The following is a 14,344-nucleotide window of genomic DNA, read 5'->3' as shown; positions in this document are numbered from 1 at the left end:
GCCCATCAAAATTGTGTCCTTAGAGTTGGTCTTCCAGACCCTCTGTGGGGCCTGTCTGTCCCTAGTGAGCAGGAACATTCTAGAAGCAGAGCCTGAGAAGGGCATGGGGAGTAGGGCTAGGCAGGTCCTCCTGGGAAGGGTGCTGAGGAGAGTGTTGGGGAGGGGGTGCCCCGTGGGAACTCCTGTGTCAAGGGGCTGTTTCTGGTGGAGGAAGGAGGTCAGTCACTGCCTTCATAGCCTCTTCCTCTACATATTGCTTATTTTAACAAATCATAAAAAGGAAATGGGAGGTGCCTGGCAGCTGGCAGGCTCTGACAGGAAGTGTCCCATAAGGGGACAAGCACACAGCCCCTCGCTGGTTGCTGGGTCCTGTTTACAGCAGTTTCCACCCATCCGGAGGACCTGCTCCTGGCTTGGGGGCCACACGCCTTTCTTCTTCATTCGCAGCAGCTGTGTCCTGGAACATTCGACCTCCAGACCACTCTAGTTTAACTGCATCCGCCTGGCTTCCTCTGAGTCCACTGCCTGCAAGAGCTCATACTCCTCCAGGCCACCCAGTGCCTTCCCCAGGCCGCCCAGCACCTGGCGGCTGCACCCCACCAGGTAAGGGGAGGCAGGGGAGGGTCCCGGCACCCTAGGAGTCTGAGATCCCACAGCCTAGTCAGAGCCACTCATTTTGGTGTGACCTCACACAGGTTGCCCTACTTCTGGGCTCACCCATGGGTGAAAGGGGACTATGATGGTGGCGCTGGGGGCAGCACCGGGTTTATTGTGGGGGAAACAGACCTGGGAACCACTCACCCTGAGCCCACAGCCCAGCACATTCCACAGCACTTGGGGCTTCCAGCTAATTGCCTACTGCCTATTGGATCTTCATGGAGTCTCACAAGGTTTCACGCAGCTTTGGGAATATTCTCATCCCACTTGATGGATGAGAAAACAGTTTCCCCAGGTGCCCAGCTTGGGGGCAGGGGGTATGCTTCTCAGTTTCTCTCTCTTAACTTCTTAACCTCGCTCCACTGCGCACCTGCTCCACAGGAGACCCCTGAGTACACATTGTCTCATGACCTTGTCCTTCTGGAAACCACTCCATTCTCCCCCAATAGCCCACACCTTTCCTCTGACATGACGTAGGACCCAGCTGTATGGCAAACAGACTCATATTCAGGCACAAGGACAATCCCTCTGTCTGCCAAAACTTATGTGACAGATGTATCCAGAAATCACAAGAACTAAACTACAAAACAAGGGAAATATAATGCCAGGAAATATGGGGACTGTGGCAGATGACTGAAGGAGACACTGATGAATGGTAGATAAGAAATACTTTGATTTTCCTAAAACAAGCAGGAGGGGGCCTGCTTTCTCATGGTTTCATACAATAAGGTATCATCATAATAAAATCAGGCTCTTGTAATTTTAAAATCATTATAAAATGAAGGTACATTATATTCATTTCCTTCAACCTTCTGCCTGAACTAGACCCTCCTATTGTCCTGCCAATGCTGTTACAACTTCAGCTTGCACACTACATGCCACTCTCTGATGATACCTGGCCCCATTTTGGAGATTACAATTTTCCTTTTAGAGAAGGAATTTGCCTCCATTCTTTTTTTTTTTCAAATAGATTTCTTTATTGATTTCAGAGAGAGGAAGGGAGAAGGAGAGAGAGAGAGAAACATCAATGATGAGAGAGAATCATTGATTGGCTGCCTCCTGCACACCCCCTACTGGGGAAAGAGCCCACAACCCGGGTATGTGCCCTTGGCCGGAATCGAACCTGGGACCCTTCAGTCCGCAGGCTGACGCTCTATCCACTGAGCCAAGCTGGCTAGGGCTTGCCTCCATTCTTGATCCTCCCATTCTTGCCTACTCTGACACCTTTGCCTGCTCCGAGATTGACCTGCACCTGATTCCTGCAGGTCAGCCATGCTTCCCCCAGTCTTTTCCTAGGCTTTATTCAGTCCTGTTAATATTTTGTCTGTGACTCATTTTAGCATCTTCATCAATATTCTTTGTCACTCGCCCAGGACACTTTGTTATTTGATCATTTCTGCCTAAAAGCCATTCCCCTGTGGACACACGTCCCCTCTGCCGCCTGACACATTCAGAAGATGGTACAGGAGAATGACCACCCTGCCTCTTGGCTAATGTTACCTGAGTTTGATTGACTTTCTGGGTCAGGCTCCCTGCTCCATTTGGGTCACACAGATAATCAAGTCAGTAAAACACCAGATTGGTTTACACTGAAAAGCTTCAATTCAGAGCAGCTCCTGCCCCCTGCAGTTTTCTCTTTGAATAATCTTTTCTTGGAAAAGCATGCACTTTAAGATTTCACAATACCATTTTTTCTGTTAGTTTCAGGGCAGGTTTCCAGCTTGTCAGCCTCAGTTTATGTCCTGACCATGGGACAACCGCATTGTATGTGGGGTCCAAAGACTGTGGACTTATTTGGATTAATCTTCTTTCCTCCTGTGGAACCAAGGAGAATTGGCCGGCAAAAGGAGCTGCTTTTCCGTTTTCCCTCCAAGACAAGTGTGTGACCTTGGGCCGGTCATTTGTTGCTCAGCTTCCTAATATTTTAATCAAAATTTTAAACCTATATTAATTTAGGAGAAGAATAAATAATGGACAGGAAAGAACTTAGAAAGTTATAAGTGGCCACACAGAGGGTTATTACAATGATGAAGTTCACCATCAACATGGTCACCACTGTCATTGTCTTTGCCGCAGCGACAGATTGATTCAAACGTATTTTCTGAGGTTTCCAAACCTCACAGAAGGTCATTTAACGTAGAAAATGTGTCATAGAATTGGAGCAGGTTTAGCAAGAGACAGAGTATAATTTCCCAGAGTCAAGGACAGTGTATAAGAGAGGGTGGTGAGGAAATGCTCTTCTCTGGGCTTATGAGAGCGTGGGAAGGAAGGGGGAGGAAAGGGAAAAAGAAAGGAGGAAAGGAAGGAAGGAAGGTTCACATCTGATGATGTGAAAATGGGTGGTTTTCCTAAGGAGGCCCAAAAAATCACTAAGTGAATAGAAAAACATGCAAGCATTCTTTCTATATAACAGAAGCAACCTGAATAGCAAACAGACTACAAACACCCTTTTTTAATTCAGTGCCTACCAGTAAAATGCAAGTGTAAATGGATGAAGACATCCTTATGTATGCCCATAAGGGTGATTTAAAAGTCGAATATTGCCAAGTACAAGTGCAGATTGGAGACTTCTCACACAGGGCTGGTGTCAGTGAGAATTTGCACAGTGCTCTTGAGTCATACTGACAATATCTAGTCAGGTGGGAGCTGTCTATCCCAGGTCAATTGTTGCACAGAGATATGTAGTAACTGGGGATTATTTTGCAGCAAGCATGTATGTGAGACAGCTCAAATGTTTGTTAATAAAGTGGCTCAGTTTTTTTAGCATTTTCCCATTCACCAAAAGGTCGAAGGTTCAATTCCCAGTCAGGGCACATACCTGGGTTCAATCTCTGGTTGGGGCATGTTCAGGAGTCAGCCAATCAATGTTTCTCTCTCACATCAATTTATCTCTCTCTCTCTCTCTTTCTTTCCCATCCTCTCTCTCTTTATTTCTCTCTCTCCCCCCCACCCCCGCATCAATAAAAACATATATTAAAAAAGTAACTGTTTCTATCTGGTTTGGCTCAATGCATAGAGCGTTGGCCTGCAGGCTGAAGGGTCCCAGGTTCAATTCCCCAGTCAAGGGCACATGCCCGGTGTTGCGGGCTTGATCCCCAGTGGGGAGCATGCAGGAGGCAGCCAGTCAATGATTCTCTCTCATCATTGATGTTTCAGTCTCTCTCTCTCTCTCTCTCCCTCCCTTCCTCTCTCTGAAATCAATAAAAATATTTTTTTAAAGTAACTGGACCTTCTTTTTAAAAATATTATTGGATAAAATGTTACACAAATAATGTCATTTATGTAAAAGTTTAAAATGCAAAAACAGTATTAGACATAACCTATAGATACATGTGTATATATAACTATAAGTACATACATGAAATGATACATAAAAACCTCAGAATATTGGTTGCCTCTGAAGGGCAAAGGAAGGGTGAACAAGACTGGGGAGTCAAAAATAAATAAATGAAGTTCTATGTGTACTGTGTTAGCTTTTTAATCAAACAGAAAAGCTTCAGTAAAAATGCCAAAATACTTACATTTGTTCATTGAAAATTGTAGGTTTTGGTTTTATAACTCTGTATTTCTTCACTTAAAAATATGTTTCATAACTGCATAATATTTAAAACTGAATAAGTAAATACAACCTCCTCTTAGGTATAACTGTATGTGACATACTTGCCTTTTCTAACACCAAGATGAGTGACACAATATTATGCCTCATTTGAAGGAAACATTTATGCCAATTGATGCCAGTGGTTGTGCCAATTTCTGTTTAAATCTACTGGGACACAAAATGGTGATCACTGGGAGACAAGGACCTCAGAGCCAGCCAGGAAAACATTTGATTAAACACTGAGCAGGAAGTGAGTTGTTCTTGAATTTGTCCTCAGTGTTGATTCTTTCTCTTCGGCCATGGCACAACTTTCTCTCCACCAACTCGGGCTAACAACAAACATGCTAGAACAGAGAAAGAAATTGCCTTGCTGCTAATGACATTGGCTTGTTTGAAGTAATGAGAATTTCTAGTGCCCGGCACTATTTGTGTCACATGGGTATGGGATGGCCAAGAGGAAAAGTACAGTGCACCTTGCCAGGGGAAGGTTGGATCTGGGACATGAGTCCTTCAAGGACTGACATGAGAGACAGTACTATTTCCAGAAAGTTAGCCTACTTTGATTCCGAAACATAAAATAAGATAATGTTCCCCCCCTCATTCCATAAAGAATGCTTTTTTCATTTCATGCCTTTTCCAGTTGGAGGGACATAAGCAACTGATTGCTTTTAAACATTTGCTCCTTTCCTGTAAGCTAAGTAACAAAACTAAACAAAGAGAGCCACCAAGCATTGTAAGAACAGTGCAATGTGTTAGCAGCACCTGGTTTGCTGGAAGTTATTTATTGATGTTTGCAAGTATAATGTGAGTTAGAAAATTAACAATGAAAATGGCTCCTCGATGGAGAATTTGCATTAGGTGTCTGAACTGGAGGTGCCCTCAGGCCTTACCAACTCCCAAGTGGAATCTTAACAGACAATTGCGTGGATTGCTAATGGGAGTGGGGTTCTTGGGGCACTGCTGGAATAAGCATTTCCAGGGTCCTCAGAGGGAGGATAAGATGTGCAAAAAGAATTTTCTAAGACTCACACAGGAGGATGAATGATTTTTTTTTTTTTGCATAGAATTATATCCTGGGTTTCAATCCCATTTCCTTCAATGCAGTCCTGGAAGAGGTGCAGCTGAGGATTCAGTAGAGGTAGAAGCAAAGTCAGGGTCCCAGTGTCCAAAGTTTCTATTCCATGGTGGACTTGGGTCTGGCACAGCGTCAGGATATTTGCAGTTCATCAGCCCATGTGTGGGTCCACATGGCTGTGAGCCATGTGGCAAATGCAAGAGATCAGGAGCCTGAGAGTCCCCAGGTCAGGAGTCAAGCTCTAGGACGAGGTAATGGAGCTAATACTTCTGTTTAGGAGATTAAATATCTCAAATCTCTCCTTGCTTGCAGTGGCCACGCCTACTCTGCCCAATGACCTGTTCCCGGTTGTGACTGAAAGAAAGTACCTTCCTTCTGTCACCCAAACTTTACTGGGCATATGTTGAACTTCAGCTTCCTGGTGAATGACTATAATGCACAAATGACTATAATATTTGGCCTTCCCTTTGCTCTTTTTCAGTTATTGAAAACTGGGTTAATTATAAGGGTATCAGACACTTGCTTTTATTCTTTTCCTATGCTTCTTCCAGAAGAGAATGGAAGGACCTCTGATGAGCAAATATGGAACTATGGCTAAAGGTAAGAAAACTTCCAAGTTCTTAAAAGGCACCAGACCCTCACCTCAAACACAGTGACAGAAACCCAGTGATTTTAAATTGAAGAAGAAAAATATAATATTCATTTTTTTCGTTACCTTCCCAACCATCATCAAACACACACCTGATCCCCAGTACAATGCTCTCCAGGCACATGACGTGTGGGAAATGTGGAAATGAAACTTCAAGTCAGAATTTGCAGGATTTTGATCTGAATTGTAAATAAATTTTCTCTTTCCTTGTCTGCTCTGAGCTGAAGAAATGGAAAAGTTTTCCAGAGAGATTTAGTAATCATGTTTGCTACAAAAACATCCCAGACACTGCAGAAAAGGAACAACCAACACAGAGTAGGAAAAAATAGTAGATTTTAGAAGCCTACAGTGAATGTGGAATCCATTTGTGCTCTTAAGAACTCTAGAACATCTCCGGTTCTCATCTTCTTTCATCCCTTGAAGGTTTTAGCTCTTGGCTCAGTGTTTCCCTCCCCAGCATCACTTTTGTTAACTTCCTGTAATTCAATCCACCATGTAGGTGACCTTTCCATCACATGTACTACTAATGGTCTTAACATCCACGCCTCTTCAGCCACCCATCCTGGGTCATCTCCCAGTCTTTGCCTTTGACATTATCTACAACCTTTCTGCTGTCTCAATTTCAAGCATCCAACTCCCGATCCAAAGAGCAGAGGCCCAGGGACCTCAACTGGTCCTTTGTTGAGGTCACACAAGAGCATGAGTGAATTTTTGCCTGGAATTATATGGAGGTGAGACTCCCTTTCATCTGAGACTCCCTTTCATCCCAAGGTTTAGATAAATAATGAATGTTGTGAGCATTTCTACACATGTGTGCTGGGAATTTGTGGGTGAAAAGAGGTGGTAATATTTTGCCATGTGTGAGTTCTCATCCACTGCTTTTTTCTAATCTCACATTTATTTAGCATGAAACTGGCCTAGACACCATCCCTGGAAAAACACAGGGACCACTTTACTTTCAGAAAAACTATATCATCCCTGGTTTAGCTGAAGGGCGTGAAGCATCCTTGTCAGTGTAGCAGTTATTACTCTTGGCTATGGGTCCAACCTGGGCTTCCTATATAGACTTTCTATGACCCAGGAACCTCATACAGTTGTCAGCACATTTGTGTGTGTATTTAGATATGACAGTTTCCTGGGAGGGAAGTCCACAGATTTAATGAGATACCACAAGGGTCCATGACCAAAAAATCTGAAGCAACACTGGCTTAGTAAGACACACATTTCTTTTTCAGGCAGTGTAGAAGATAACCGAATTGCATCATCATCCTCACTGAGGCTGGTCCTGGTGGGCAAATCCGGCTGTGGGAAAAGTGCCACTGGGAACAGCATCTTCTGCCAGCCTGTGTTTGAGTCCAGACTGGGGGCTCAGACCGTGACCCAGAGCTGCAAGGTGGCCACAGGCACATGGAATGGGAAGAACATCCTGGTGGTTGACACGCCCTCCATCTTTGAGGAAAAGTCCCAGGACCTAGAGATGTACAAGGACATCGGGGACTGCTACCTGCTCTCTGTCCCAGGACCCCACGTGTTGCTGCTGGTGACGCAATTGGGGCGCTTCACTGCCCAGGACACGGTGGCAGTGAGGAGGGTGAAGGAGGTCTTTGGGGCAGGAGCCATGAGACACGTGGTAGTCCTCTTCACCCACAAGGAGGACTTAGGGGACGGGTCCTTGGATGAGTATGTAGTCAACACGGACAACCACAGCCTGAGGAGCCTGATCCAGGAGTGTGGGAGGAGGTACTGTGGCTTCAACAACCGGGCCACTGGAGAGGAGCAGAGGGAGCAGCTGGAGGAGCTGATAGCTGTGGTCGAGAGCCTGGAGAGAGAGCACCAGGGTGTCTACTACACAAACGACCTCTACTTTGATGCACAGATGCTCAAGGAAGGCAGGGTCAGCACCTCTGGAGAAGAGCACAGGCGTTACCTGGCCAAGGTGAAAGCATATGTTGAAAAGCAAAAGCGAATCCTGATGGAGACCCAGAGTCACCGGGTGTCCATCGTGCTCCTCAGAGTCAGAAAGTGGATGCGTTCTAACATTGGGTTATCTGCTTTCCTTGTGATATGCATTTTTATTTTTTTTGTCCTTTTAATTAAGTTGTGTATTCCTTAAAGACGCTGAGCATTTTCAGCTGACTTCTACAATTGACTTCTTTTTTTCTAAGACTCACCATCTGTGTCTGTGTTTGTAAGAAACTTAGGTGCTTTTTGCTTAAGTTCAGTTTTCATTTCTCTTCCTTGCATTAGACATGTCATTCATGTTCTCCTAGTGTTTCTAGATAAATAAAATCCAAAGGAAAATATATTTCTTTTTTGATTTGTTAAATATCAAGGAGGTAAATAATAAGTTAGCTAGATACAATCCTGGAATCTTTGGGAAGGTTTTATAGGAAGGAAGATGAGAGGACTGTGATATTACACATTGAGGGAAGAAGTATATTCATTAGAAGCTGGGTGTAGAATTCCTTATATTATTCAGAAATGTGCCCTGATTTCATCATAGGCTGTAAGAGATGACACCCATCACCACCACCACCTGGGAGAGGATGTTTTGGGGGGAATTTTGGAGGCATGAGGGAGGTGGGGAGGAAGGTGGGAGGGGACATGGACAAGTGAAGAGAAGAGAAAATGGTCACAGAGGTGGGATGGGGTGAGGCCTTGGGGAAAGCAGAGACAGTGTCTGGGGGGAAAATAGGAACTGGGGTTTCATAGAACAGAGCCAGATAGTGGATTAGGCTCAGCAGACTACACGATCTCAGTCACTTACAAAGGAAATGGTGGATGGACAAGATGTAAGTGATGTGTGAGGTTGAATTCCATAAAACTTTGTGAACACTGAAATTTGAATTTCACTGACTTTCCAATGTGGCTATGAAACATTCTTCTTTTTATTTATTCAACTTTTAAAATACCTAAAAGCCCTTCCTTCTTAGATGGGAGGCTGTAAAACTGGCAGCAGGCCAATATGATCCCACCTGCGATTACAGTAAATTCCCGTTGTTGGTGGAACTGTATTGTGAAGCAGCCTCTTTAGCCCCAAAGTCAGTACAATCACGTCTGGGAACTCAGGGAAGGAGGGGTGTTCACCACCTCCAAGGCAGCAAAAAGGCATTAGGGTGACATCTGGGCAGAGGTCATGAAGTTACAGTAGTGGAAATTGGAAGCCAGATGAAGTCCCCAAGTGGCCCCTGCCCCACCCTCTCTTTCTTTTCCTGGCTGTCCCCCTTTCTCTGCTCATTTTTACCCTGTACTGCAGACCTGCAGTTGCCCCGGAAGCATGTGACTGGACGGGTAAATTATTAGGTCTGGGAGGACTCTTAGGAACTCAATGGTGCCACCCAGCTGTCATTCTCCAAACATCTACTGGTAACAGAGGTGTCGCCTTGATCTGACCAGCTGTAGCACATTACTTACTCCAAACCACCACAGGGAGGGTTATGTACAAGCTCTTCAAACCCTGTCCACCCTAAAGAACTTGGGTTCTCTGACCAGGGATCACCTCCCCAACGCTGACCCCAAACTGTCCAGTCTCCCCATTCCTGGACTTAATTCAGTCCAGCTGCACAGACATTTATTTCACAAATACTGAGTGTCGGCTTCTCTACACCGCCCCAGGAATGTAAGAGAAATAATGAAAGATTCCTGCTTCCAAAAGCAACTGTGTGATAGACGATGGAGTTACAGGAAAATGGGGTGTGAGAGAAAGGATTTGGAGGTCAGACATTGGCCAAAGGGAGAGCACACGGGCTCAGCATGGGCTCCCTAGATGGGTGGTGCTGGAGCTGCTGGGAACCCATGGAAACACTTTGGGTTGCGGGAGGCCACGGACAAGGGGGAAATGAGAACCAGCACACAGGGACGGTACAGCAAGGGACAAGGTTGGGCCAGGGTCTGTGCATCACCCTCAGGACTCAAGGGCTGTCAGCAGAGAACAGAAAGTCATTACATATTGTCTGCATGTCAGAGCAGATTAGCAGACAATATTTTAGGAAGATCACGAGGCAGCAATGTGGTGACTGGATTGTAGGAGTGTAAACCTGGGGGCAAGAGAACATTTAGAAGGAAAGAATTCCACCTCAGGGATCAGGGTCTGAGCCTTAACAAAATGAAGACTCAAATGGGAGACACTGAGGAGGTGCTGGAATCCACAAAATATGGTCACTGATGGCAATACTGAGGAGGGAACCAGGTTTCTACCTTGGGCCACGCCCCTACATGTGGCCCCCTTCACTGCCCTGTGCCCTCAAGGTAGAGCAGGCTGAGCAGGGGAGGGAAAGGACTTTGGATCAGGATACCGGCCTTGATGCCCCTCCTTCCAGGGCTGGTTGACTATGAATCCTCAGGTTTGTTCCAACTCTGCTCTGCTTTGAGGTGTTGCCATCACCCTCAGGCTGGTAGCTGGATGGTGGCTGGAGTTCCAAGCATCACACTCAGACCCAACCATGCTCAGGGAGCAGAGGGACTGTGTCTCTCTGTGGGTCTCCCGGGAAAGCAGAAACCTCTGGTCCCCACCTCTGCAGACCTGTACTCACTTCTCTTTGGCCTGAATTGGGTCTCGGGCCCATTCCTGAACTACTCACTGGCAAAGAGCACGGGATTGCAGTCATACCCATCAGGTGTCCCTGCAGCTCAGCTGTTGTCACTGTCTCCTGAGGACCATGGTTCTTTGGGAACAAGTGAAGGCCTGAACCCAACCAGAAGTCCATAAAAAAGAAGCAATAAGAACTCATAGACACCAAAGCATGTCCTCTACAGACCATGAGAGTAAATTTCTGAACTGGGGACAAGCAGAATCATGAATCCATGAGGTGACACTTGGGAAACGCTTTGACATTCAGATGGCACATAGAATTAAAGATGATGCCAGATGATCAGTAAAATAATAATGAGAAGTAAGCTGCACCCAACTGGACAAACACAAATCTCGTAATGCAAAAGGACTCCACGTTTTTACGCTAAGGAGCACCTTGGACACCCGGTGTCTCCAGGTCTCCTTCAGGTCTCGCCTGTGCCTTACAATGTGTGCTTTCTCCTTGGCCAGGTAATACCTGTGCTCTTCTCCAAGAGTGCTTCCCCACCACCCTGGGGGTAAGTCCCTAAGTCTTCCTTGTGGGTGACGAGGACTACCACCTGTCTCATGGACCCTGCCCTAAAGACCTCCATCACCCTCCTCACTGCCACCGTGTCCTGGGCAGTGAAGCGCCCCAGCTGTGTCACCAGCATCAACACGTGGGGCCCTGGGGCTGAGAGCAGGTAGCAGTCTTCAATGTCCTTGTACATTGCTTGGTTTTGGAATTTGCCTCAAAGGTGGAGGGTGTGTCAACCACCAGGATGTTCCTCCCATTCCATGTTCCTGTGGCCACCTGGCAGGTCTTGGTCATGGTCTGAGCCCCCAGTTTGGACTCAAACACAGGCTGACAGAGTATGCTGTTCTCAGTGGCACTTTTCCAACAGCCGTTTTGCCCATTTGGACCAGCTTCAGTGAGGATGATCCTAGAGCAGTGATCGCAAACCTATGACATGCGTATCAGAGGTGATACTCAAACTCATTTTTTTGGTTGATTTTTCTTTGTTAAATGGCATTTAAAAATATAAAATAAATATCAAAAATATAAGTCTTTTTTTTTTTACTATGGTTGCAAATATCAAAAACTTTATATATGTGACACAGCACCAGAGTTAAGTTACGGTTTTTCAAAATGCTGACATGCCGAGCTCAAAAGGTTCGCCATCACTGTCCTAGAGTTAAATTTTTCTCTTCCACTTGTCAGAGCACCTGAGAAGATAATGTGTAATTGCTATGGACTGAATGTTAGTGTCCCCCAAACTTATGTGCTGAAACCCTAGTCCCCAATATGATGGCATCTGGAACTGGGACCTTTGGGAGGTGATTAGCGCTAGATGAGGGCAGGAGGTTGGAGCCCCCACGTGATGAGATTAGTGCCCTTAGAAGAACAGGAAGGGAGTAGACTCTGTCTCCACCAGATGAGGACACAGCAACCAGGAAGCAGGCTCTCCCCAGACACCGAATCTGCCAGCACCTTGATCTTAGACCTTCCAGCCTCCAGAACAGTGAGAAATAATGTTGGTTGTTTACCACCCAGTCTAAGGTATTTTATTTTAGTCTCAGATGACTGAGAGTAATAAATGCCTTTGGGGGAGGAAGAGGAGTAGGAGAACAAAAAAGGAAAAGACCCAGAAGAAAGAGCATCTGTGATCAATTAGGGTGTCACGCCCTCTGTCTGCATCACAGGGCTGGGCTGCATGAAAGCCAGCCACTGGCCTGGACTGGAGCAAACTCATCTCCCCACCCACCGTGTGCCTCTCTGGCATCAAGATTCTTTCTTATGGGTAATTCTAGATGCCAGGGTAGATTGAATTCAAGGCAGGCGCCATGTTTGAGACATTCTCTGGCTCTGGCCTCCCTCTTACTTCTGTCAAATATCCTGCCCTCAGGTTACCCAGGCTGTGGCCTGAGGGAAAACAAGTTTAGGATTTCCTCACAAAAGCAGACTTCCATTTCCACAGAAACTAGGGAGATATCTGTCCTCCCACCCACCCACCCAAGCTGTCATTTAGTCAAAGTGACAAGCATTTAAGGTCTAGGGATGTCCTGTGAACCTTGTCTGGATATTTACTATTAGGTATTTATTGTTTTGAATGTGATATTAATAAAAGGAAGAGTCCTACTGCTTTAAAATTATGGCTAAAAAGTTTAGATATGAAATGGTATCTGGATTGGCTTTCAAATAATCAATATAGGAAGGCAGGGAGTAGATGAAACAAGACTGTCCAAGTATAATAATGATAGCTAATGATGATACATTGAGTTAGCTACTTCTCCCTATATAGAATGTTGCACTTTAAAAGTTTCAAATCATATTGACAAAGGCTTACCAACCTTCACAATATTTATTTTTATTTCAAAAAGTTTAGATATATTGGATTAAATGAGATACCTTTCAGCCTCTCAAGCAAAAGAGTCATTTGATAGGTCTTAGTAAAGCCTTTTTTGATATTGTGAGATCTAATGTCTCCAAGGCTGACTAATCAATCCTTTTTCAACTCAAGCAATTTACACTACTTTGTTTTCAACAAAAAAGAAGGGAGATATATCCATTAATAGTTACTTAAAAATTAATGATACTTTGCTATGTGTTTTTTTGGCATTTATCTTGGAAGGAATACAAGGAGTTGAGTGGCACTGCCATAACAAAATTGTTTCCATTTCTATTTATTTATTTATGTGAATGAGGTTTGTCAGTGCCTGTACTGATTGAAGCAAAAATAGGAATATAATTGACCTGAACACTGTCTCATTCTAACAAAGAAGCATGCATATCCTATACTAATAAAAGACAAACATGCAAATTGACCGTACTTTTGCTATGCCTTAAGCCATGCCCACCAGCCAATCAGAGCAACTATATGCAAATTAACCCAACCAAGATGGCGGCCAGCATCCACAGAGCTGGAGCAAGCAGGAGGCTTGCTTGCTCCAGTGATGGAGGAAGCCAAGATTCCAGCCTGCCGCAGCCCAGCTCTGAGCTCTACTGAAAGCAACAAACTTTCAATTATAGAAGGTATATAAACTCCAGATACCTGCTTTCAGCCAGCCGTGGCCATGGAGCTGGAGTGAGCAGGAGCCAGCTCTGAGCTCCACTGAAAGCAACAAAGTTTCAATTATAGAAGGTAAACAAACCCCAGATACCTGCTTTCAGCCAGCCATGGCCACGGAGCTGGAGCGAGCAGAAGTGGGTTGCCCCTGGCGATGGAGGAAGCCAAGCTTTCCACAGGCCTCCACTAAAGGCAACAAATTTTCAATTATAGAAGGTAAATAAATCCCAGAATAAAAAAGAAAAAGAGAGGCTGGGAGCTTACGTCGCCAGGGTGCTTGGCCAACCTGAAAACGGCCCTCAGCCCCTCACCCAGACTGGCCAGGCACTCCAGTGGGGACCCCCCACCCTAAAAGGGGTGTGGACAGCCTGAAAACAGCCATCAGCCCCTCACCCAGGCTTGCCAAACCTCCATGGGGTGAGGGTCCCCACTGGGTGGACATCCTCCAAGGGGTCCCACACTGCGAGAGGGAATAGGCCGGGCTGAGGGACCTCCGAGTGCACAAATTTTTGTGCACCAGGCCTCTAGTATGAAATAAATAGGGAAAAGTGTCATCCATTCCACTGAGAGGTGCATTTCCAAACTAAAAGATTTACCGTTAAGTAATTATTTTACAAATGTTGTGACATGTTTGTATTGCTTTTATCAATTGTTTGCCAATAGTACTTTAATAATGATAACTAAATACAGAAGAGATGTTTCACACTTAAAGCTTTATGGTCACAGAACTTCTAATCAATATTCATAT

At 45.2% G+C, this 14,344-nt stretch overlaps 1 protein-coding gene across 2 annotated transcripts; it reads left to right on the top strand.

Annotated features, from left to right (window-relative positions):
• Positions 1-347: 347 nt before the first annotated feature.
• Positions 348-8,280, top strand: LOC106699202 (GTPase IMAP family member 5-like). 2 transcript variants are annotated; one of them, XM_023764562.1, is made up of 3 exons: positions 348-603; positions 5,885-5,930; positions 7,215-8,280. In XM_023764562.1, exons 2-3 carry the CDS (start codon positions 5,888-5,890, stop codon positions 8,090-8,092), a joined length of 921 nt encoding a protein of 306 aa, XP_023620330.1. In that variant the 5' UTR covers positions 348-603; positions 5,885-5,887; the 3' UTR covers positions 8,093-8,280. The 2 variants fall into 2 exon arrangements, with proteins under 2 accessions (XP_023620330.1, XP_023620329.1); XM_023764561.1 differs by having other exon boundaries at positions 5,882-5,930.
• Positions 8,281-14,344: the final 6,064 nt, after the last annotated feature.

The sequence above is a fragment of the Myotis lucifugus genome, unplaced genomic scaffold (genome assembly GCF_000147115.1).
Source record: "Myotis lucifugus unplaced genomic scaffold, Myoluc2.0 scaffold_336, whole genome shotgun sequence".
In the NCBI taxonomy this organism is placed as follows: domain Eukaryota; kingdom Metazoa; phylum Chordata; class Mammalia; order Chiroptera; family Vespertilionidae; genus Myotis; species Myotis lucifugus.
The sequence above is the reverse complement of the archived record's forward strand: the minus strand, read 5'-3'. Positions and strand labels throughout refer to the sequence as shown.